Source organism: Mesoplodon bidens (genome assembly GCF_964165515.1).
Source record: "Mesoplodon bidens genome assembly, chromosome: 16".
Classification (NCBI taxonomy): domain Eukaryota; kingdom Metazoa; phylum Chordata; class Mammalia; order Artiodactyla; family Ziphiidae; genus Mesoplodon; species Mesoplodon bidens.
This window is the reverse complement of record NC_138173.1, coordinates 77800497-77822171: the sequence shown is the minus strand read 5'-3', so window position 1 is coordinate 77822171 and position 21675 is coordinate 77800497. Positions and strand designations below refer to the sequence as shown.

Below are 21675 nucleotides of genomic sequence, written 5' to 3'. Positions count from 1 at the left end.
CTGTTCCCCACCCAGGGCATGGGGCTGGCAGGGGTCCCATCCTACAAGGCCGACTCAGCCTGGCTTGCCCTCCACAAAGAAAGACCCCACCCCAGCCCCAGCCCATCCTTGTGGGCCTCTGACCCAGGCGCACCCTGGTGTTGTCCCACTGCCCTCAGGGGCTGCCCCTGCCTGCCTGTGGGCGCAGAGGATGACATTCACGTCAACACGGGCCAGGTCTCCTGTGTATGGATGGTGCCCTGTCACCCTATTGGGTCTCTTGGGGATGGACACTCTCTCTGTCAATTCCAATGTGATCATATTGTGAGGGGGGCTGGGACAGGGGTGGGTTTGCCTGGTCCGTGTGTGTCTGGGTGCCTGTGTGAGACTGAAGAAGCAGAGGGGCGGGCCCCCCCGGCAGCTCTTCTTGGGGGGGCAGGTGAAGGTGTGTGGCTGCCACAGAGGGCCAGGCAGGAGAAGGGCAAAACCAGGGCTGGGCTAGCAGACCTGGTGGGGGGGCGGGGTACAGGAGGGGCTGGGCTCTGCGGCACCAGGGTCAGAGTTCCAGCTGCTGGAACACACAGCTGGGGGCACATGGCCCTCGAGTTCCAGCTGGCCAAGTGAGTGCGTGGGAGTAGGTTGGCACCCAGGCGAGGCCCTCCCTGTAGGGGTGTGGGTGAGTCTGGGGGTGCCCAAGAAGACTGCTAACCCACCAATATGGCCCCGCCCAGTGACAGTCATCTCAGCAGCTGAGCCTTACAGCCAGGTGGAGCCAGGCACTTCTGGGACATTGCAGTGTGCTCTTGGCCATCGCTGGAGGCTGGCGCCATAAACCTCCTTGTGTCATCTCACTGGGAGTCACTGGTTTACTGGTGGGTGTCCCAGTCCTGTCGTAAGAAAGGAGAAGACACCAGCAGTCTGTCTCCAGGATCCCGGCCCAGGATCTTGGCATCCTGAGCTGGCGAGGGTTGGGGGAGGCCTGAGGGCACAGGTCGAGCCAGCCCCCCTTCCCTTCTCTCACCCCCACACTTCCCTTTAAGCACTACATCTCTCAGTGCGCCCAAAGTGAGACATTTACAAAAATAATAAAAATAATTTTTTAAAGAGAGGAGTGAAGAGGTGTTTTTACCGCTGTCGGAAACGACTTAACATGTTATGTTGCTTTTGTGGTCTGTGTTCTCTTTGGATATTTCTGTATGTAACTACAGTTTTTAAAAAGGTCCAAACCAAGTTTTGTTTGTATTTCCTACAAGAAGACAGCCTCGTGGATGGGCTTCCCTGGGCTCTGATAGCCTCCCAGCCCGGGGTCAGCTGCTGGCCCCCAGCCTGCGGCCTCCCCACCCCAGGCCTTCAGCTCTTGCTGGCATCCTCATATGCGCATTCCTGTCTGATCAGTGGGGAAGCCAAGGCTAGAGAAGTTGGGTCCTCTCTGAAGGGAGATCAGGCCCCAGGACCTGGGCTGTCCTGGGAATGCTGGCGCTGGAGGGGGAAAGGCTCTCGGGGGAGGTGCCGTCCCACCCGTTCTGCTGAGACAGTCTCTGTTTCCCTGACTCGGCTCCCCCATGCCCACCCTGCCTCTCACTGTGCCCCTTGCACCTCACCAGCCTGCCTGCCAGCCAAGCAGCCACCTTGGTTTCAAGGCCTCCTGTCCTGTCTCCTGGGATCCCACGTTGGAGGGAGGGGGAGAGAGCCCCACACCCTTCAGGAGGCAAAGAGGAGGCGCTCCTGCTGCTCCTCAAGCTCAGCCTCGCCCTCACCCCTGCAGCCTTCCCTGGACCTGGGGACCAGCCACCCTGCACATCGCTCCCTCCCGGGTTCCCCTTTGGGTCTGTTTCCACTTCCATAGGAAATGAAACTGCCCATCTCCCACTCCTTCCGGACCTCCTCTGGGGACTTTGGGGCGCGAGCCCTGGTACCTAGGGCCCAGGGCCGCGCGGCAGGGTGGGGACTGAGAGCCCCGAGGCCCCGCAGGTATTTGGTTCTCCAGGCAGGGGTGGGGGGAAAGGACGGGTATTTAGAGGTCCCCAGGCTCCCCACACCCCCGCTCTTCTGCAGCTGAGAGGTTGGTCACAGCGCTCCGAGCCCGGATCCTGCTCCCTTTACCTCTCAGCACAAGACGGTTTTGCAGTTTTAACGAGCGCACGCTGAGTTTTCCAGGTATACAAAACTGGCGTACACACTGAGGAAGCAGGACCAAGCTGGGTTCTTTTTGAAACACGCAGCCCCCCTCCCGCCGGTAGCACTGGGGGTCGGAGTCCCCACGTGTGACGACTGTGGCGCGTTCAAGGCTGATCCGCAGGTTCTGCGGGGGCGCCTCTGATCATGCCCACAAATCTGAGGGCTCAAGTGCCCGTGGTCTCCGAGGCCTTCCTCTCCTCCCACGCGAGGGCAGGCCGTTCCTCAGGTCAAGTAGCGTGGGTGGGTAGGTGTGCTTGTGTGCGGGATGCGGCAGCACGCGGCGGGAGCCCAGGAGACCCCACCCCAAGGGCGGATGCGGGATGCGGGATGCGGGATGCGGGGCAGGGCGGGGGGGCGGGGCTCAGCTCGAAGGGAAGACCCAGGAGCCCATGGAGACGCCCGCCGCTCTTCCGGCCCCGGCGCCAGCCCTACTACAACTACCAGGATGCGTCGGGCGGGTGAACTACACTTCCCGGGATACTCCGCGCCAGGAGTGGGCCTGCGCGCTGGGTCTGGCGGGGTGGGGCTGCTGTGGCGGCGCTAGAGCGCGGGAAGTCCGGAGCCCCCGGCACGGCGGCCGGAGTATGAGCCTGGACCGCGAGCTTCGCCGTGAGTCCAGGGACTAGCGCCCGAACGCGGGGGCCAGGGGCGGGCCTGGCCCTCCCGGGCGAAGAAACTCAGCACCCAGGACTCGTCCTTCTTTCTGCAGAGTTGAGCAAAGCCAAGGCTAAGGCCCAGAGGAGCGGGCAGCTGCGGGAGGAGGCAGCCGTCTGTCACCAGCTGGGGGAGCTCCTGGCCAGCCATGGTGCGTGGGGTGGAGTCCGGGCCTGGGAGCGGGGAGCCGGGAGGACCGGGGGAGGGGGGGAGGGGGGGGGCTTCCTGAGTGCCGGCCGGCCGCTGCCCCACTGGCCCTCGCGGCCCCTGGCCCACTGCCCGGCCAGACTGAAGCCTGCCCCGCCCGCCCAGGGTGCTACGCGGAGGCCCTGCGAGAGCACCAGCACGAGCTGCAGCTCCTGGAGGCGGCCGACGACCCCCTGGGCCGCGCCGTGGCCCACCGCAAGATCGGAGAGCGGCTGGCGGAGATGGAGGACTACTCGGCTGCCCTGCAGGTGGGCGGAGGCCGCGACGTGGGCCCCCACGCCGGCCACACCCAGCTCCCCTGGGCTCTCATCTCCTGGGGGTCCGTTTCCGAGAAGGGAGCCCCAGTCTCTGCTGTCCAGGCCTCCGGCTGGAGGGGAGAGGGGGACACGCTGCGCTGGGCCCTGGTAGCCTGGTCCTTGGGTGGGTGTGCCACAGGCCCTCTGTCCACACAGAGCTGCCCTGGCCCCGGCTTCTGGGGCTGCCACAGCCCAGCTAACTCCCGGTCAGTGTCTCTCCCCCAATGACTTTGGCTGGTCTGAGTGTGGTGCCACCGTCCCCACAGTCAGTCATTGGCATAGAGAAAATGGGGTGTTGCAGCCTGGCTTTGGCCTGCTGTGGGGGCTTGGGGGACACATGGGGCTGGCTCACAGTGGCCGTCCTTCTGTGCCCCAGCACCAGCACCGCTACCTGGAGCTGGCATGTTCCCTGTCCAACCATGTTGAGCAGCAGAGGGCCTGGGCCACCATTGGCCGCACCCACTTGGACATCTTTGACCACCACCAGTCACAGGATGCCTTGCTGCAGGCACAAGGTGCCTTCGAGAAAAGCCTGGCTATCGTGGACGAGAAGCTGCAGGGTAACTGCCCTTGGAGACTGGCCCTCCCCACCTTCTGCCTCCTGAGCTCTGCAGGGAGAAGAGGCTACAGCCCCGTTGCCCACCCTGCCCGTGTGGTGGGTCCACCTGCCTGGACCCTCCCTTTGTGAGGTTGAGATGGGTTCTCAGAAGCAGCAGCCCGCCCCCCGCCCCCCGCCCCTCACGACCTCGGGTCCGGCTGCCTTTGCTCTTTCTCCCTCCGCTCTACCTGCAGCAGAACCCCTGGCGCCTACAGTGAGAGGCTGGACGAGGGGTCCAGGAGAGGCTGGCCAGGGCCCAGGGCTGGAGACCCCAAGTGGAGGTAAGGCACTGAGTGTCTGGAGGGGCGTCTTCCAGGCTCACTGGCCAAGCGAGAGCTGAGTGAGATGAGGACCCGACTTTACCTCAACGTGGGCCTCACCTGCGACAGCCTGCAGCAGGCGGCGCTATGCCACGCCTACTTCACGAAGAGCATCTTCCTTGCTGAGTAAGGCCCCGCTCGGCCCCAGGAGGGAGTGGCTGGGGCCCGGGCTGCTCCCAGGGTCCTCCCGAGAGGGCAGCCGGGCTGACCTCACCCCTCCGCCCAGTCAGTTTCCTGCTAGCAGAGGGGCAGCCTTGGCTTTGTGGGGGCCGGAACCCTAAGTGACATCGGTGGGTGTTTGCTGTGCTGGCCCTAAGCGACCGTGCCCCGGCACTGAGCTCCTGTCCCCACCCACAGGCAGAACCACCTGTACGAGGACCTGTTTCGCGCCCGCTACAACCTCGGCGCCATCCACTGGCGGCGCGGACGGCACTCCCAGGCCATGCGCTGCTTGGAGGGGGCGCGGAAGTGCGCACGCATCCTGAAGCAGGGCTCCATGGAGGGCGAGTGCTGCCTGCTTCTCTCGGAGGTGCTGGTTCTCAGTGGCTCCCGGGTGGGCGTGGGCCTTCAGGAGCCGGCGGGCCTCACCCTCCCTTGCCCCCCAGGTCCTCCAAGACCTAGGGGACTTTTTGGCCGCCAAGAGAGCCTTGAAGAAGGCCTATCGGCTTGGTTCCCAGAAGCCTTTGCAGAAAGCAGTGGTCTGCCGGACCCTCAAGTATGGTGAGCCTAGGAGGGGATGGGGAGGGCTGAACCCCCTGAGAAGGGGTAGGAAGGGCTCCCGTCCTTCAGCAGAGGAGGCCTGGGCGTGTGTCCTTTGGGAGGTGGCAGCGTCAGTAGGGTACCCGTCTCCCCCCACCTTTTGTTGGGAGGGACCTCGTTCTTCTCTGAGCTACATTCAGCACAGAGTGTTAGAGGGGCACCCAGGGCGGTCAGGAGGTTAGTGTCTATGCGCAAGCCAGCCTCGTTGGTAAACTCGAGAGAGAAGCCGCCCCGCCTAACGGGGTGGGAGCGTGGACAGTGCGTGTGGCCTAGCAGGACTGATAAGTGGCGGTCAGCAGGCCCCCACCCCATGCTGCGGACCAGCCCCTGCCCTGACTTGTCGTTGGTTCTTCTACTCTTGCTGTGACCCCACGAAATAGTTCCTCCTACCACCCCCCTTACCAGTGGGTGAGCGGAGGCTCGGGCAGGTGGCTGGCTGCCTGAGGGCACAGGGTCAGGCCCCAGGCTGTGCCGCCCCTGCACCAGGCTCTTTCTGGCAGTGCTGGCGGTGGTCCACCTGCAGCAGCAGCTGGAGGAGTCTGAGGAGAGTGACCCGCGGGGCGCCATGGGCATCTGCGAGCAGCTGGGTGACCTGTTCTCCAAGGCGGGCGACTTCCCCAAGGCTGCGGCGGCCTACCAGAAGCAGGTGCGTGCCCGGGCTGGGGCGGGGGTGAGGGCACCGGGGCTGTGGGCTGTAGGGTGTGGCGCAGCCCTGGCCTCCCTGTTGCCGCCTTCCCAGCTGCAGTTCGCGGAGCTGCTAAACAGGCCGGGGCCTGAGCTGGCCGTCATCCACGTGTCCCTGGCTGCCACCCTGGGGGACATGAAGGACTACCGCCAGGCCGTGCGCCACTATGAAGAGGAGCTGAGGCTGCGGGACGGCAGCGCCCTGGAGGTGAGGGGTCACGGCGCCCTGCCCTGCCCGGGGCTCTGTCCCAGGACTGCTGCCCTTGGGGGTGGGCACGGGAGGGCTGTCGTCCTCCTGTCTCGTGTGGGCAGCCATGGGGAGCCGGGGCCAGCTGGGTGCGGGGGCAGCCGCCACCGAGTTCATGCTTCCTCCTCCAGGAGGCCAAGACCTGGCTGAACATCGCACTGTCCCGCGAGGACTCCGGTGATGCCTACGAGGTGCTGTCACCGTGCTTCCAGAAGGCTCTCAGCTGTGCCCAGCAGGCTCAGCAGCCGCGGCTGCAGGTATGGGAGCCCGCCCGCCCATGCTGGGATCCCCACATAACAGCTTCCCCGCAGCCTGTCTGTCCCCCTGTCCCCCGTCCCCATCTCTGCTCTGGCCCTGAGCTGGGTGTCCCCTGCTCTTCAGAGGCAGGTCTTACGGCACCTCCACGCGGTGCAGCTGAGGCTTCAGCCTCAGGAGGCCCCTGGCACTGAAGCCAGGCTGCAGGAGCTGGGGGCGGTTGAAGATGAGGAGGATGAGGGGGATGAAGAGGACGAGGAGGACGAGGGGGACGCCGCTGCCCTGGAGGCCATCGAGCTGGAGCTCTCAGAGAGCGGTGAGGCTCGGACGCTGTGCCGGCAGCCCCGGCGTTCCCTCCCTGACGCCTGCGCGGGGCCGGGCCGGTGGGTCCTGCTCACAGGCTCGTGATGGGAGGGAACAGCCCAGCGCCGGGTGGGTAACTGGCGCAGGTGAGACAGGTGGAGGAGGGGTGGGTGCAGGGAGCTGGGCACAGCCCGGGGACGTTCTTGGAGGGGCCGGTGCCAGGAGGCTGGCGGGCGTCTGCCGGGGAGGTGGCTCGGGGCAGACCTGGGAAAACGCACCGCAAGCAGGCAGAGCAGCCAAGCGGGTCCCAAGACCCTCAAGGGCCCGCGCCGGTTCCCGAGGCCGGTGTGCTCAGGTCTGAGGGGCGGCCCTGAGGGTGGGCTGTGGCGGAAGCCGGCTCAGGCAGCGGGCCAGCGGGTGGGCTTCAGGAGGCAGCTGGCTCCTGGCTGCACGGTCCCTGAGGCCAGAAGGAGTGGCTTCAGTTTTGAACTCGAGGGGCCTCCAGAACCTCCGGGAAGTTTCAGCCTTGCCTTAGCGGGGTGCCGAGCTGTTCGTGGCTTGTATGCAGGTGTGGGGGAGGGTCCTCAGGAGGGGCGGGGAGAGAGGACCCAAAACTGACGTTACCCACGGAGAAGCCGGGAAGGGCCAGAGGCGTAGGAGGGAGCAGGGGTGGGGGGGGTGGGCTGAGAGCAGGCGGGAGAAGGCAGAGGCACCGGGAGTCATGCAGGGGGAGGACGCCTGGGCTCCAGGGACGAGCTGTCTTCACCCTGGGCCTGACGTGGCCCAACAAGGATGCTTCCCAGGAAGGAGACGGCGGCAGAGGTCTGGGGTGGGGGAGGCTGCCCCACAGAGCAGTCTCCTGGGCGCAGCAGAGCTCGGGGCAGGGCCTAGGCTCACTGGGCTGCTGGGCCTGGCTCTGTTCCAGAGGGTGAAGCTGACGGGTCCCAGCGGTTGGAGGAGGAGGAGGAGCTTCAGGGCTGCCTGGGCCGGCGGAGGGTGAGCAAGGTGAGGACAGCGGCTGAGCGGGTGTGTTGCCCTCCCTTGCCCACCAGTGCCGCCCTGTCCCCTCACGCCTACGCCCCCATGGGGCTACTGTGCCCACAGTGGAACCGGCGCAACGACGTCGGGGAGACCCTGCTGCACCGAGCCTGTATCGAGGGCCAGCTGGGCCGCGTCCAGGACCTCGTGAGGCAGGTGAGCCCACTGCCCCACCCAGTCACCCTACGGCCACAGCATGGGCTCTCGCTGGGGTCCTGTCTCCCAGGGGCCAGGGCAGGGCACAGGGGCCGGAGCCAGCACTGGGGACTCTGTACTTGTGGTGGGGAGTGTCTCCCTCACTCTGGTGTGACCTGGGCCAGGGCCAGGCTCAGGCGTGGGCCCCGGGGGCCCTCCTCAGGCTTCAGAGCCCCAGGGCAGGCCAGGCTGTGGGGTACTCGGGGCCAGGCTCCTTCCCGTTCTTTGTCACAGGGCCACCCCCTGAACCCTCGGGACTACTGTGGTTGGACACCCTTACACGAGGCCTGCAACTACGGGCACCTGGGTGAGTGTGGGACTCGGCGGTGCCAGCATACGACAGGGAGGGGGAAAGGGTCCCTCCCAAGGAAGGGTCTGGGAACTGGCTCATACCCCCCGCCCACAGACATCGTCCGTTTCCTGCTGGACCATGGGGCCGCGGTGGATGACCCGGGTGGCCAAGGCTGTGAGGGTATCACTCCCCTGCACGATGCCCTCAACTGTGGCCACTTCGAGGTGGCCCAGCTGCTCGTTGAGCGAGGAGCGTCAGTCACCCTCCGAACCAGGAAGGTGAGCAAGGCGCAGGCCGGGCAGGCGTGGGCCGCACGCGGTTGGTGGTACTGCTGCTGCCAGCCCTGCTTAGCTGGGCTCCCCACAGGGCCGCAGCCCGCTGGAGACGCTGCAGCAGTGGGTGAAGCTGTACTGCAAGGATCTGGACGGCGAGACGCGCGAGAAGGCCGCTGCTATGGAGACGCTGCTCCAGGCGGCCTCTTCAGGCCAAGGCAAGCGGGGACCTCCTCTGCTTCTAGGGACCTCGCTCCTTAGCCTGAGGGTCCCCGGGCCCTGGGTGGCAGGGATGGTGCCAGGCACTGCCTCACAATAGATTCGATCTCTCCGCAGCTCCCCACAGCTCCCTGGCTCCCCCGACCCTCCCAAGCAACCGTCTTTTTGACCCTGAGACCTCTCCTCCCTCAAGTCCCAGCCCAGGACCCCCAGAAGCCTGTCAGGCCAGTGCCAGGGTCTCCCAGGGGCTGGTGGTGCCAGCTGCAGCCAGGCCTTGGAGGAGCAGGCACAAGCTGGCCAGCAGTAGCAGCTCGGAGGGGGAGGACAACCCAGGCCTGCCCCAGCCAACCCAGAAGAGGCTCCGGCACTCTGGCCCATCACTGCCCGCCACGGCCCGGATGCCCAGCCCTGCCAGTGACGGGGAGGCAGCCACAGCAAGTGCCGGCTGGGCAGCCTACCGGGCGGCCATCCGCAGTGTGGGCAGTGCCCAGAGCTGCCGCCCTGGCCCCAGCCCCCTTCGAGGCCCCGGCGAGGCCCCCACCCCCCGGGCGGCGCTCCTCCCTAAGGAGGAGTGCTTGGCCGGGGACTGGCTGGAAGAGGACTTGCCGCTGGCCCACGGTCACCGGGGCAGCCACCCGCCCCGCCCCCATAGCAGTGCGGATGGCAGCAGGCACAGTGTCTCAGGGTCAGGCAGTGAGGCGAGTGCCATCAGGCCTCGGGCCCGGGCCAGGAAGAGCCGGCTGTCCTGTCTCAAGGGTTGGAGTGCACTGGTCAGAGCAGATGGAGCCTTCAGCTCGGCCGCAGAGCCCCCGAGGAGCCCTGATGTCCCCAGGGCCTTGGGGCCCAGTGGGGGAAACCCTGCCGCAGGCCAGCCCTTGGTGGGTGTGCAGGCCTGGAGCAGGGCTGCCTCCCAGGCTGGGGCGGTTGGGGGCAGTGGGCAGGGGGCTCCGTCTTTCCTGACTCAGGCTGCTCTTCTCTGCCCGCACCTGCTAGGGTCCGGCCCTGCTCCCTCCCATCCGAGTTCGAGTTCGTGTTCAGGATAATCTTTTCCTCATCCCCGTTCCACACAGGTGAGGTGTCACCCGTCTTCTCCCAACCCCTGGCCCCCTCTGCGCCTCTGCGGGTTCTGGGCCAGGGGATGGTGCCCAGGGGCAGCAGAGGGCCCTCGTGGCTGTAGATGGCGTGGGTTGTGCAGTGCGAATCCGTCTGGCTTTATACCCCGCCCCTGGGGGGCTGGTCGCTGGGGGAGGTGATGGCAGACACAGGCTCGGGGAGGCCCTGCGCCCCTAGAAAGGCCCGGAGGTGCTGCAGGTGGGCACGGGGCACTGGCATGCCACACGTAGGGGCAGGGGGAGACGAAGGAGCCAGACGAGGGAGCTGTGGACGCCAAGCTGGGACGCCAGGACCCCGGGGGCCGCTCCTCAGCGTGTGCAGGAACCTGGCCAGGTCCAGGACTCAGCTCGACCCCTGTCCCCACGGCAGGGAGACCCGCCCCGTGGCCTGGCTGGCTGAGCAGGCCGCCCAGCGGTACTACCAGGCCTCTGGGCTGCTGCCCCGGCTCTCCCTACAGAAAGAGGGGGCCCTGCTGGCCCCACAGGACCCCATCTCCGACGTGCTGCAGAGCAACGAGGAGGTAAGGGGCAGCCTGGGCCCCGAGCTCGGGGCGCCCGCCTGCGCTGGGTGCCGGGGGCTGCTCACCGCTGGTGCTTTCCAGGTGTTGGCTGAGGTGACTTCGTGGGACCTTCCCCCGCTGACGGACCGCTACCGCCGGGCCTGCCAGAGCCTGGAGCAAGGTAAGGGCCCAGGGGGCCCTGCGGCGGTGGCCTGGGCAGCGGGCTGGGTGTGTGGGCTCCACCTGCCCGTGCCACTCCCAGGTCAGCGGGCCTCAACTCCCAGGACCCCAGGTGTCCACCGGGGTTCCTTCCCACCACACCTGTTCTCGGCTTTTCCTCCCCTACCTAGTGGCCCTGTGTGTAGGTAGTGGGGTGGGGTGGGGGAGATTGGCCCCGTCTGGAGGTAGGTGAGCACCACCCACTGGCTGTGCGGCATGGCTCCTGGGGCACGGGGTCCACAGGCCTCTGGTGGCTGCCCCAGGGCTCGTGAGTGCCTCTCGTGATGCACAGGGCAGGGCAGGGCAGGCAGGCTGGCTCTGGTCCTGGTGACACCACATCCCCCCTCCAGGGGAGCACCAGCAGGTGCTGCAGGCGATGGAGCACCAGGGCTCAGGCCCCGCGTTCAGTGCCTGCTCCCTGGCGCTGCGCCAGGCCCAGCTCACCCCACTGCTGCGGGCCCTGAAGCTGCACTCAGCGCTCCGGGAGCTACGCCTAGCCGGGAACCGGCTGGGGGATGGATGTGTTGCCGAGCTGCTGGCTGCCCTGGACACCGTGCCCGGCCTGACCCTCCTCGACCTCTCCTCCAATCACCTGGGCCCTGAAGGCCTACGCCAGCTTGCTGTGGGCCTCCTGGGGCTGTCTGCCTTGCAGGTAGAGGCGTGGGGAACTGTGGACCAGTACCAGGGCAGCATCTGAACGTCCATACCTAGCCCATGCCTGGGTGGGAAGGCGCGGTTGAGAATACTGGCCAGTACCCAGCTCCGGGTGGCCCAGACCAGATCCTCTGGGGAACCCATGTCTCCACAGAACTTGGAAGAGCTGGACTTAAGCATGAACCCCCTCGGGGATGGCTGTGGCCAGGCCCTGGCCTCCATCCTACGGGCCTGCCCCTTGCTCAGCACCCTGCACCTCCAGGCCTGTGGCTTTGGCCCCAGCTTCTTCCTGAACCACCAGGCGGCCCTGGGCAGCGCCTTCCAAGGTGAGCTGCCAGGCACGTCCACTCCCTGGCCCCAGGGGCTCGGAGAGCCTCAAGCATGAGGACTCCTAGGGCACGAGCCCAGCTTTCGGGAGCACGTAGGTAGACATGCAGGTGCTGGACCTGTCTGGGCTCAGAGGGACGTCAGGTGCTTGCCTGGCCTGGGTGGCCCCCTCAGGACACAGCCCCAGTCCCAGCTACGCTGCAGGCCAGAGCCCCAGCCCCTCGGCTCTCACCAGGTCTGAGCATCACGTTTGCCGGAGACGATTCCACCACAAGCCCACTGGGGCTGCAGAGACCCACCGTCCCAGCACTGAGAAGCTGGAAACTGGGGTCCTCTAGGGGGCTTTCCACAGAGCTATGAGCACAGCGGCAGGGGAGGAGGGGTCTGGGACTGGGGTGGCAGACGGAGTGCTCCCCAACCCACCCCACCACGTGTGGATGTCCCAGCCTAGGGCCTGTCTCAGGTCACCTGGGGCCATCATGTTGTGAGTAGGGGCAGGTAGAGGACCCCGAAATGGTGGGAAGAAGCTGGGCTCAGGAGTCCAGTTCTGCCCACCGCCCCCCACACTGGGAGATACTGGGCCAGAGCCACCCCAGTTTCCCTGCACACCAAACCTCAGGGATGAGGACGGCTTCCCGAGGGTCACGAGGGTTCTGGGCCCAGGACTGTGCCGCAGGGCTGGGGGCGGCGGCACGCGGGGCTGACAGAGGTTCTGGCCCTTGATATAGGCGCCAAGTGCCTGAAGACACTGTCCCTGTCCTACAACGGCCTGGGCGCCTCTGCCCTGGCCCAGGCCCTGCAGAGCCTGCCAGCCCGCACCCTCCTGCGCCTGGAGCTGAGCTCTGTGGCCGCCAGCAAGAGTGACCCAGGCCTCACGGAGCCCGTGGTCAGCTACCTGACCAAGGTATGCGGTCAAGGAGGGATACTGAGCCAGAGTCACCTTGGGCCACCCAGGATTGGCGGGTGGTGCTGGGAAGAGGCTTGCACGTTTGGAAAAAAACAGGCGGGGAAAGCTTTCTGTAGACCTGCCTGCCTCAGGCTGTGAATTCCTGGCCAGCAGGAAGGACGGCTGGGATCCAGGGAGGCAGGGAGGGCAGGTGCCCCACTCAGGCCGGCTCCCCTTGGGCCTCCGCTGTCTAGGAAGGCTGCGCCCTGGAGCACCTGGGCCTGTCGGCAAACCACCTGGGCGACGAGGCCGTGAGAGATCTGAGCAGGTAATGCCAGCCAGCTCGTGCCGCCCCCATCCTGCAGGGGTTCTGATCTCAGGGCCCAGGAGCCCAGCTGGGCCTCGGGTCTCTTCTGCTCCCACGGCTCTCGAGACTCTTTCCCTCTGCCGTGTCCTCTCCTGTCGCCCTTTGTCCAGCAGCCCAGGCAAGGGCCACTGCTTCTGTGGCCCTCCAGCCTCAGCTGGCTGGCAGGAGTGTGAGGCACCCGCGCCAGGCTGGGGGCAAAGCCTGTGGGCCTGGCCTGCAGCTCCCCGAGCCTTGGGGTCACCTGGGCAGCTTCCCGTCGTGATGGACGCTGACCCCCAGGCCTCCTCCCCACCTCAGATCTCTGCCCCTCTGCCCCTCGCTGGTCTCGCTGGACCTGTCTGCCAACCCCAAGATCAGCTGTGCTGGCCTGGAGGAGCTCTTGTCTGCCCTCCAAGGGCGGCCCCAAGGCCTCAGCTTCCTCGGCCTGTCAGGTGAGTTCTGGGTATGGTGGCTACACCTGCCACACCGGAGCTGGTGACACAGCTCCCTCCTTGAGGACCTGCCTTAGGCCCAGGTGCCTCCTCTGAAGGGGCCGTCACTGCCACCAGCTAGACCGCAAGGGTGGGCTGGGCCCCTTGGGGTTGCCACAGTGGAGGACGGTGACCAGTGTGGCTTGAAGCGGGCGTGAGCCTTGTTCCTCAAACCATAGGGCGGGAGGACCGTGGGTCTCTGCCTCTGGCCTGGTCAGCCTGACCCTCGAGACCATGGCTGGGGGGCCCAGTGCCACAGGGACTTCCTCGTTCCTGTTGTCCAGAGGGAGGGACATCGGGCTAGGGCGGCAATACCTGCCTCTGAGGGACCCCCCGCTTCCTGGCCAAGGCTGCCCTGACCCCACTGTCCAGACCTATGGCCTGACTTAGCTGGTTTCTCTGGCCACGCCCTGGTACAGGACCCTACCAGAGCTGTCTTGAGAAGGACCCCAGGGAGGTGCATTTGGTGAACTGGCCACCCAGCAGCCTGGGGCCACATCCTGCTGGGGCCCAGGGCAGGGCAGACCAGGCTTTGCCCTCTAGGAGAACAAGAGCTGGGAGGGTGTCTACACACAGGGGACCCCTGGGTTCTTCCTGCTTCTTGCCCACGGGCCCACAGGGCCAGGCTGGCTCCTCCAGGAAGGGTCCCCTGAAGGGCTGGTAGGAGACCTGCGCTCAGCTGAGGGGCTGCTCTCCACACACCTGGCTTCTTGGCACCTGCACCCTCTCACCCAGCTCCCTGGGGTCGTGAGCCTGCTGGGTATTCTCTGGTCTGAGGATTGAGCCTTGTAGTTCAGTGTCTTGAGACTCACAGGTAGCCCATTGGGTCCATTTTATGGAGGGAGAGACCCAGGCATCGTCAGACAATGGCAGAGGCACAGCTGTGAATGCGGTGTTTACTTTAGCCAGCCTCCCTTGTGCCTGACCGCTGACCGGGAAGGGAGTCCACAGTCCTGGGCACACGAGGCCTGGGAGAGCACACTCCTTCCTAGAGAATTATCGGGCCTCTGCTGGCCTTTTTACTCATGCCCCTCGCTGCAGCCCTTGGGGCCTCAGAGGAAGTGTGTTTCCTCCCGAGGGCCACACTGGTAAAGAGAAAAGCCCCACAGGGCCCCCTCTACGAACACCACTGGTCCCCGTGGGCCCCCGGCCGTAGCCCGAGGCCTACTCCTGCTTCCCCTCTGCAGGCTGTGCTGTCCAGGGCCCCCTGGGCCCGCGCCTCTGGGACAACTTAACAGTGCAGCTGCAGGAGCTGCAGCTGTGCAGCAGACATCTCTCTGCTGAGGACCGGGATGCCCTGCACCAGCTGCTGCCCAGCCAGCTGGGCCCCAAAGCATGCACCCTGGATCAGGGACCCAAGCTCTTCTTCAGGCACCTCTGACTGGCTGAGCCCTGCCCTGCCCTCCCCACGCACCGAAGCCTCTAATAAAGGAAGCCTCTGCTGCCGCCTCCCTCCCTGCTGTGGCCTTCGGAGGGGCTCACCTTGCTGTCAGAGTGCTCTGGAATGAGGCCTCCCTGCCCAATAAGCAGTGAGCCACAACCAGCAGAGAAAGGGCTTATTCATACGCAGCCAAGTGAGGGGACGGGAGGACGATCTCAGATTGGCTCCCCCAAAGTAGGGGTGTCGGATATTTACGGGACGAAGAAGCAGGTCAGGGGGATTCCCTGGCAGTCCAGTGATGAGCACTCCAACACTTTCACTGCCGACGGCCTGGGCCTGGTTCCATGTTCGGGGAACTAAGATCCTACAAGCTGCGTGGCCAAAAAGAAAGAAAAGAAAAAAGGGTGACCTTAAGCGTGGGGAAAGGAGATTGGAGGTAGGAAAAAGGTGACGTAATCTGTGTTCTGCAGAGGCGTGTCTGAATTACCTGCTTCATGGGACCCATGTTAAAAAGTGGACATGATCTGAGGGTGGGGGTTTGGGCCCTCTGATGTCAAAAGGTCATTCACTGGACACCTGTGCAGGCCCAGTTTTAGGGTTGGTGGTCCCAACCAGTCTTAACTGGCTTGAGCTCAGACTGGACACAGGTGACTCCAAGTTCCTGGAAAACAACTCGGAGGAAACATCATCTTTTTCAGGACATGCACGTTTTTGTATCAGCAATTAAGGTGCGCTTGATCAGTGGAGGCAGGTTACAAGCGGGAGGTTTTTTTATTGAAGTACGCTTAATTTGCAATGTTGTGTTAGTTTCAGGTGTACAGCAAGGCAATTCAGTTTAGCTCAGTTTTGTATATATGTATTGTTTTTCAGATTCTCTTCCATTATAGGTTATTAAAAGATACCGAATATGGTTCCCTGTGCTGTCCAGTAGGTCCTTGTTTATGGAGGAGTTTTTAAGAAGCTGTAAAGACAAGCTCAAGGATTTCTGTTACCAATTTCTATTAACCTTGTGGGGCACAGGTTCAAGGGCAGATCCGGCCACTTAGAGGCCCTACAGGTGAAGGCAAAGCCTTCTCCCTTCGTTACCTCTTCCGGTTCCTATCACGCATGGCTGGATCAGACCCGCAGAGTGTTATCCCCGGCCCGGCCTCAGCGCGAGGTTGGGGGGAAGTAGCCAGAAGCCCAGGTAGACCGGCCCCGCGCGCAGGCGCAGACATCAGGTTCCGGCGCTGAGAAAGTGCGCGCAGGCGCATACATCGAGGCCCGCGCGCGAGCGCAGACGTCAGGGAGCGCTCCGCCCCCGCGCCATTTCCGGGATCCGCGAGGCCGCCCAGGTACTCCAGGCCGGGGGCGGGCGGGAAAGGTGGACCTGGCCGAGGCCCGGGGGTGTCGCTGTGCCGCGGAGGGCGCTCCGCACCCGTGCTCCTCGCTCTCCGTCTTGTGGTCCCCTCTCCCGGTGCCCGGCTCTCCTGGCTCCCCCCAGGGTTGCAGAGCCGTTTACCCGGGACTGGCGCCTCGGAGCGCGGCGCTCAGACCGCCGGGCCCGAAGGTTCCCGCGGCCTATGCGCCCCGCACCCGGCCCGCCCGATCGTCCACCGCGCTCATTGGGCTTTCTCTAGAAGCTCGCCGTTCTGGGTCGGGGCAGGTTGGTGAGGTTCAGCCGACCATTCGCTTGTGGCCGCGGACGTCCGTTTTCGTGGCTGCGTGGAATCCCGTTGTAGAGCCACAGCCCAGCCCCTTTGTCCCTCCTCTCCGTTGCACCTCCTTTCGGATGCTGCGGGAGGGTGGCTCAGTGCTATCCATGTCCCCACCCCACCCCCGCGGGCTCTCGTAATTTCACCGGCCTTCTCGGCCCCGTCCCCCCTCCCCTGCTGCTTAACTTAGACAACCTTGGCCTTTCCCAGCCCTTATCCCGCCTTCCCTCTGCCCAGCCTCCGCACGCCGCGGTGCCCGGGGCTCAACGTGGGCTGCTTTCCCTCCTGCCGTGGTTCGCCCTTAGCCATCTCCTGTGGGACGCCATCCACCCCGTCAGTGCCACTGTCTCAGCCCTGACAGCCCCCGGCCTCTCCCCTGATCTTCAGCCGCCTCAGCAGCTTCCTTGGATGTCTGCGGAGCCTCTCAAAGCCAACAGATCAACCGCAGCGCTTTCCTGCACACCCGCCTGCGCTCTACACCTACTTTGTTCACTTTCTCCATCTCAGTTCACCTCACTGTCTTGGTGCCACTGGCCCCAAAATAAGGGGTCATTCTTGAGTCCTTTTTAATTTTTACCCCTTTTCAAATTCTCCATTGGGTCTGGTGGTTCCATCTCCAAAGCACGTCAGGACGTGGCCCCAGCCACCGCATCAACTTCCGGAGTGGTCAGGGGCTCCTGCTTCCACGGTCTGCTCAGCCCACCGCCCACCTGGAGCCTGGAGGACTTTCTTCAGTCTTCCAGTAGTTCCCTCTGGCTGTGCCAGGATAAACCCAGACTCCTCCTCCTGGCCTGTGAGATCTGTGCCCTTTGATCCCCCTGCTTCTCTGTTCTCATCCCCTAGAACGCCCCTCACTCAGAAGGCTCACCTCCCGCCACCGCCCCGCTTGTCTGTGTCTCTAAGTTCATGTCTGCATAAAGACCTCACGTTATACGTGCTGTCTATCGTAGGTGCTGTGGCCTCTGCCCAAACGTTCATCCAAGTCATTCATCTGATAGCTGCAGCCCCCTCCTCTCCTGGTCATCTGACTCAGAGCAACCTGCCCTGACCATGCTGTAGGGGGCACCACTCCCCCACCCCACCCCCTCTGCCATCCAGCCATTGCTCACTCCTGAGATGCTCACCTGCATCTGCTTCCTCCCGGCAGCCTCCAGGGCGGCGCGGTGTTCCCAGCACAGTGCACGGCACGCTGTGTGTCCACTGCTCTTTTTGTTTCTGCTGAGGGTGGGGAAGCTTTTCACGAGTCCCAGCCCTCAGGGATGTTAAGGGGTCGCCTTTGCGTCAGCACTGGCTGTGCTCCCTAGGTCTCTGCTGTGGCCAGCTGAGCCTGCAGGATGTTTCACGGGATCCCAGCCACTCCGGGCATGGGAGGTGAGTGTGGCCCAAGCTGGGCCCAGGGACCCAGAGGGCCTAGGCTTTCAACCTCTGTGGCAGAGGCTGATGGGAGTGGTGGCCGGAGCATTTGGGAGGTCTATAAGTGTCCACCCCTGCAAGACCTCGGGTAGTGGCCAGGGGCCCAGAGGCCTCCTCCAGGGGGGGTCAGCTGGGCACAGAGATGACAACTTTAGTGTGGCTGGAACTTCAGGGGGTCTTGGGTATCCCACAGTCCCCAAGCCAGGGAAAAGATGACAAAGCACATGACAAACGTGTGTGCCCATCACTGCATCGTAAGCAAGGTAGCCCAGAAGCAGGTGGAATGGAGGACCAGCCCTGGCGTGCGGCCCCCTGGACCCAGAGGCATGTCCTCTGCTCAGGTCACCCCACAAACTGATGGGGACGCTGAGATTGAAATTCCCCCAGCTCCCTTTGGGCTCTTTGGGACATAGCCCGGGGGAGGCCTTGGGAGGGGTGCTGAGACGGGGCTGGGCCAGGGCGACCTTCGTAAGCAGCCTGCCAGCTATCTGCCTGTTCTGTTGCAGCCCCCGGAAACAAGCCGGAGCTGTATGAGGTGAGTTGCGGGCACCTGCCTGGCGGCGTTGGCCAATAGTCTTTGTCTGCGTGGTCCTCACGGGGACCCCGCAGCCACTGTGGCGCTGCTGGCCGACCCTCTCCCCTGTCTCCCTAACAGGAAGTGAAGCTGTATAAGAATGCCCGTGAGCGGGAGAAGTGAGTCCTGCACCCAGGCTGCCTGCCTCCCCTGTACTGAGGGTCAGAAGGACATGGGGTCGGCCCAGGGAAACGGGTCCCAAGAAGCCTCTGCCCGGGGGGGCGGTGAGGGGGCAGCCAGATGCGGAGCTGTGCCTCAGCGGCACCTTGGGTAGGGCTGGCACCCTAGGCTCCGGGACCGTGGCCTCCCTGCCATGGCGGCCGCGCCTGAAGGATGCGCCCCCTCAGGTACGACAACATGGCAGAGCTGTTTGCGGTTGTGAAGACGATGCAGGCCCTGGAGAAGGCGTACATCAAGGACTGCGTCAGCCCCAACGAGTGAGAGCCCGCTTCCCTGCACCGCCGAGCCGCGTGCGGAAGCTTGTTTCTGCCTCCAGGGCTGGGGCGCTCAGTGAGGAGCTGAGGCCCACCCGGCGCGAGGAGGGTCGCCTGGGTGCTGGCAGCCTTGGCACCATCTCGGGCAGGGACGTCCTGGCGGCAGTAGCCCAGCATTCTGGGGAGAGGGGAGCCCGGCGCCCTGGCTTCAGGATTCTGCCCAGCTTTGCTACCTGGGGCCTCATCAGTGCAAAGGCATAGAAGGCAAACAGGGTGGCACAGTCCGTGGGGTGCCGCTGGCCAGGCCTGGCAGCCAGGAGGTACGTGGGGCCTTTGTTCGGTGCAGCAGCCCCTCCCCCATAGGACCGTGAGCTGTCGACGTGGAGGCACAGCCAACATGGCCTGAGGAGCAGGCACAAGGGGTCTCGCTGGGCCTCTGCCTGATGTTGGGCTGGGGGCCAACCTGCACCGTCCGGGCCAGGTCCATGTGGCAGCCGTATTTTGGCCATTACCACCTCCTGCCACCTTCCAGAGTTCTTTTTTTGTCTAAACCAAGTGGGAAGGCTCGGCCCTCGATGGCCAGCCCTCTGTGCGAGATGCCACCTGTCTGGAAGGGCCGAGGATAAGCAGGACGTGCCAGGCGGTGCTGGCCTGGCAGTGAGGGCGGCAGCCTGACCCTTCCCCCCAGGTACACTGCGGCCTGCTCCCGGCTCCTGGTCCAGTACAAAGCTGCCTTCCGGCAGGTACAAGGGTCAGAGGTCAGCTCCATCGATGAATTCTGCCGCAAGTTCCGCGTGAGTGAGCGGCCCCTCCACCCTGATGGGCGTGGGCGGGCGTGGGCATGGGGGCCATTGGGCTGGGGCTGGGCTGCCCCGCGAGGCCCAGCACCGTGCGCCCTCCCTCAGCTGGACTGCCCGCTTGCCATGGAGAGGATCAAGGAGGACCGGCCCATCACCATCAAGGACGACAAGGGCAACCTGAACCGCTGCATCGCAGACGTCGTCTCGGTGCGGAGGCGGGAGGGCCGCGTGCCCACGGCCCCGCGGGCACAGCGTAGCTGGAGGGGGGGGGCAGGCCTCCTGGCCAGCGTCCAGGAAACCCCCTGAGCCCCTCCCATCCCAAGGCCCACGTGGGATGTGCCCAGGGCTCCCACCCACTGACCGCTCCTCAGCTGCAGGGTCAGGGTTAGGGCCCACGTGACCCCACGGCGGAGGCTGAGGAGGGTGAGGGCTGGCTGGTGCTGCCCCGGGCCCAGCCCTGCAGAGGACCGGGCTGGCGGGGGTCTTTGCTGGGGGCCCGTGTCGTCTCACACACACACACTTGCCGCTAGCTCTTCATCACAGTGATGGACAAGCTGCGCCTGGAGATCCGGGCCATGGACGAGGTGCGGCTCCCGGGCGGTTGGGGGTGGGGGCAGGGGAAGCGGGGTCGCCGGCGTCCCAGCGGGTGGCGTTTCCGCAGATCCAGCCCGACCTGCGGGAGCTGATGGAGACCATGCACCGCATGAGCCACCTGCCCCCTGACTTCGAGGGCCGCCAGACCGTCAGCCAGTGGTGAGCGTGCCACCTGCTGAGCCGCCCTGTCCGTCCCAGCCCCATAGCCCCCCACTCGCCCCAGCCCGGCTCTGTGCCCCACAGGCTGCAGACCCTGAGCGGCATGTCAGCCTCCGACGAGCTGGATGACTCCCAGGTGCGCCAGATGCTCTTCGACCTGGAATCGGCCTACAACGCCTTCAACCGCTTCCTGCACGCCTGAGCCCAGCCTCCCACCCCCACCTTCTGTGACGGTCCCATTTCCCCCGACGTCTGCACGCGTGTTGCCATGCACAGTGGCCTAGAGCCCACTCCCCCAATAAAGATGCTTTCTGACCTCCCTGCTGCTGTGGGCGCCCCCGACCCGCCCCAGGCCCACCCTGCCTGTTTGTCTGCCGTCTGGGCCTCGGGAGCACGCAGCCCATTCATCAGGGAAGAGCCTCAGTGGCACTTTAGAAGCAGCGGCTTCCCTGGTGGGCACCGCCTGGCAAGCCAGCAGGGGCGCGCCCACCACCCCAGGCCAGGTAGGCTTGCATCTGCCTGCCACACCTTCCCCCACCCCTCGGCTGAGAGCTTTAGGCAGCGTGGCTGCCCAGCTGGCCGGGTCGGCGCAGAGCCTGACACCCGTGCAGCAGGGCCCACACTTGTGCGCTGGCTCAGGGAGCCCCTGTTGATAGCTCACAGTAGCACAGCTTGTCCTCCTGCCTGCCGCCAAGGGTGTCCCTCACCCGGGAACAAGGCCAGCTGGCAGCCGTCACAGAAGCCCCAGAGCTGGCCTCGCCCGAAGCCTGGTGGGGAAGCAGCGCCAGCTCCTCCTTGCGTTCACTACGCCTGCTCCAAGGCCTCGTGCCGTCAGTGCTGGAAGCTGCCTGGCCCCGCGGTGTTCATGTCCGCGTGCTCATCCTCTGGGGCAGACAGCAAGCAGCAAACCAGAGACCAAGGCTCTGGGTTCCAAGGGGGGGTTCCAGTTTTAGCAGCTGTGGCGTTGGGATAAGGGACATGCCAGAGTTTCATTGTAGCATTTTCTCTCTCTTAGTGGTGCTTCTTTGTATCTGGCTTCTAGAGGCAACCAAATAAAGTGTGTGGTATTAAGAGTGGTGATGGAGGAGATCCAAGGCTGCCAACGAGGAGGTGCCGTTGCATGTGGGGTGGTCAGGGACAGCCCTCAGCGTTGAACAAAAGGTCCAGGAGAAGTGAGCAGGGCTCCCTGGGGAAGGAGGAAGGGGGTGGGAAGCCGGGTGGGAAACGGGGCTGGAAGGCGGGTCAGGACTTGGGACTGTACCCAGGAGCCCCAGATACCAGTGAGGGACTCAGAGCAGAGGCCCTCATCTCCCTGGTGTGTTAGGAGGAAGAGCAGAGTCAGCAAGTGACGGGGAGAGACCGTCAGCTTCTGGGTGTGGACCGTGCTGTGTGTGGCACCCACAGTCTTTGCTGGATGCAGCGGTGGAACGAGAACTCCGGGGTTACACCCAGGCTTGAGCCTGAGCACCCGGAGGGGTGGAGGAGCTCCTATTGAAATGTGGACACCTGGGGAGGAGGGGCCCTGTGTGCACAGGCTGAGCTGGACTTGGCTCTCCAATGGTCAAGGGGAGCTGTCAAGTGCGTGGCTGGGCACC

General features: G+C 64.9%; 2 protein-coding genes across 8 annotated transcripts; both read left to right on the top strand.

The window, feature by feature from the left end:
- Positions 1–2685: 2685 nt before the first annotated feature.
- TONSL (tonsoku like, DNA repair protein) lies at positions 2686–15519 on the top strand. 4 transcript variants are annotated; one of them, XM_081258938.1, is made up of 26 exons: positions 2686–2766; positions 2867–2962; positions 3124–3266; positions 3691–3874; positions 4229–4358; positions 4590–4761; positions 4838–4952; positions 5492–5637; positions 5731–5883; positions 6054–6179; positions 6304–6493; positions 7406–7485; positions 7585–7674; positions 7948–8020; positions 8120–8283; positions 8372–8495; positions 8614–9374; positions 9490–9566; positions 9979–10129; positions 10211–10289; positions 10678–10979; positions 11136–11307; positions 12037–12212; positions 12449–12522; positions 12859–12992; positions 14219–15517. In XM_081258938.1, the coding sequence occupies exons 1-26, from the start codon at positions 2742–2744 to the stop codon at positions 14410–14412; spliced, it is 4131 nt and encodes a 1376-aa protein (XP_081115064.1). In that variant the 5' UTR covers positions 2686–2741; the 3' UTR covers positions 14413–15517. The 4 variants fall into 4 exon arrangements, with proteins under 4 accessions (XP_081115064.1, XP_081115063.1, XP_081115062.1 ...); XM_081258937.1 differs by having other exon boundaries at positions 9976–10129; XM_081258936.1 differs by having other exon boundaries at positions 7406–7674; positions 14219–15519.
- A 155-nt stretch (positions 15520–15674) lies between these two features.
- VPS28 (VPS28 subunit of ESCRT-I) lies at positions 15675–21153 on the top strand. 4 transcript variants are annotated; one of them, XM_081258939.1, is made up of 10 exons: positions 15675–15746; positions 17411–17477; positions 18026–18054; positions 18175–18212; positions 18441–18530; positions 19216–19321; positions 19433–19534; positions 19858–19911; positions 19989–20080; positions 20165–21153. In XM_081258939.1, exons 2-10 carry the CDS (start codon positions 17441–17443, stop codon positions 20280–20282), a joined length of 666 nt encoding a protein of 221 aa, XP_081115065.1. In that variant the 5' UTR covers positions 15675–15746; positions 17411–17440; the 3' UTR covers positions 20283–21153. The 4 variants fall into 4 exon arrangements, with proteins under 4 accessions (XP_081115065.1, XP_081115066.1, XP_081115067.1 ...); XM_081258940.1 differs by lacking the exon at positions 15675–15746 and adding an exon at positions 15753–16057; XM_081258941.1 differs by lacking the exon at positions 15675–15746 and adding an exon at positions 16088–16899.
- Positions 21154–21675: the final 522 nt, after the last annotated feature.

What these genes read in the sequence shown, in the direction of transcription:
- TONSL (XM_081258935.1), top strand. Translation starts at nt 2,742, where the DNA reads ATGAGCCTGGACCGCGAGCTTCGCC. An exon ending in CTCAGCAGCCGCGGCTGCAG is followed by an intron (nt 6,180 to 6,303) that starts GTATGGGAGCCC and finishes CCTGCTCTTCAG; the next exon opens with AGGCAGGTCTTACGGCACCT. An exon ending in CTGCAACTACGGGCACCTGG is followed by an intron (nt 8,021 to 8,119) that starts GTGAGTGTGGGA and finishes CCCCGCCCACAG; the next exon opens with ACATCGTCCGTTTCCTGCTG.
- VPS28 (XM_081258939.1), top strand. Translation starts at nt 17,441, where the DNA reads ATGTTTCACGGGATCCCAGCCACTCCGGGCATGGGAG. An exon ending in AATGCCCGTGAGCGGGAGAA is followed by an intron (nt 18,213 to 18,440) that starts GTGAGTCCTGCA and finishes GCGCCCCCTCAG; the next exon opens with GTACGACAACATGGCAGAGC. An exon ending in AGATCCGGGCCATGGACGAG is followed by an intron (nt 19,912 to 19,988) that starts GTGCGGCTCCCG and finishes GCGTTTCCGCAG; the next exon opens with ATCCAGCCCGACCTGCGGGA.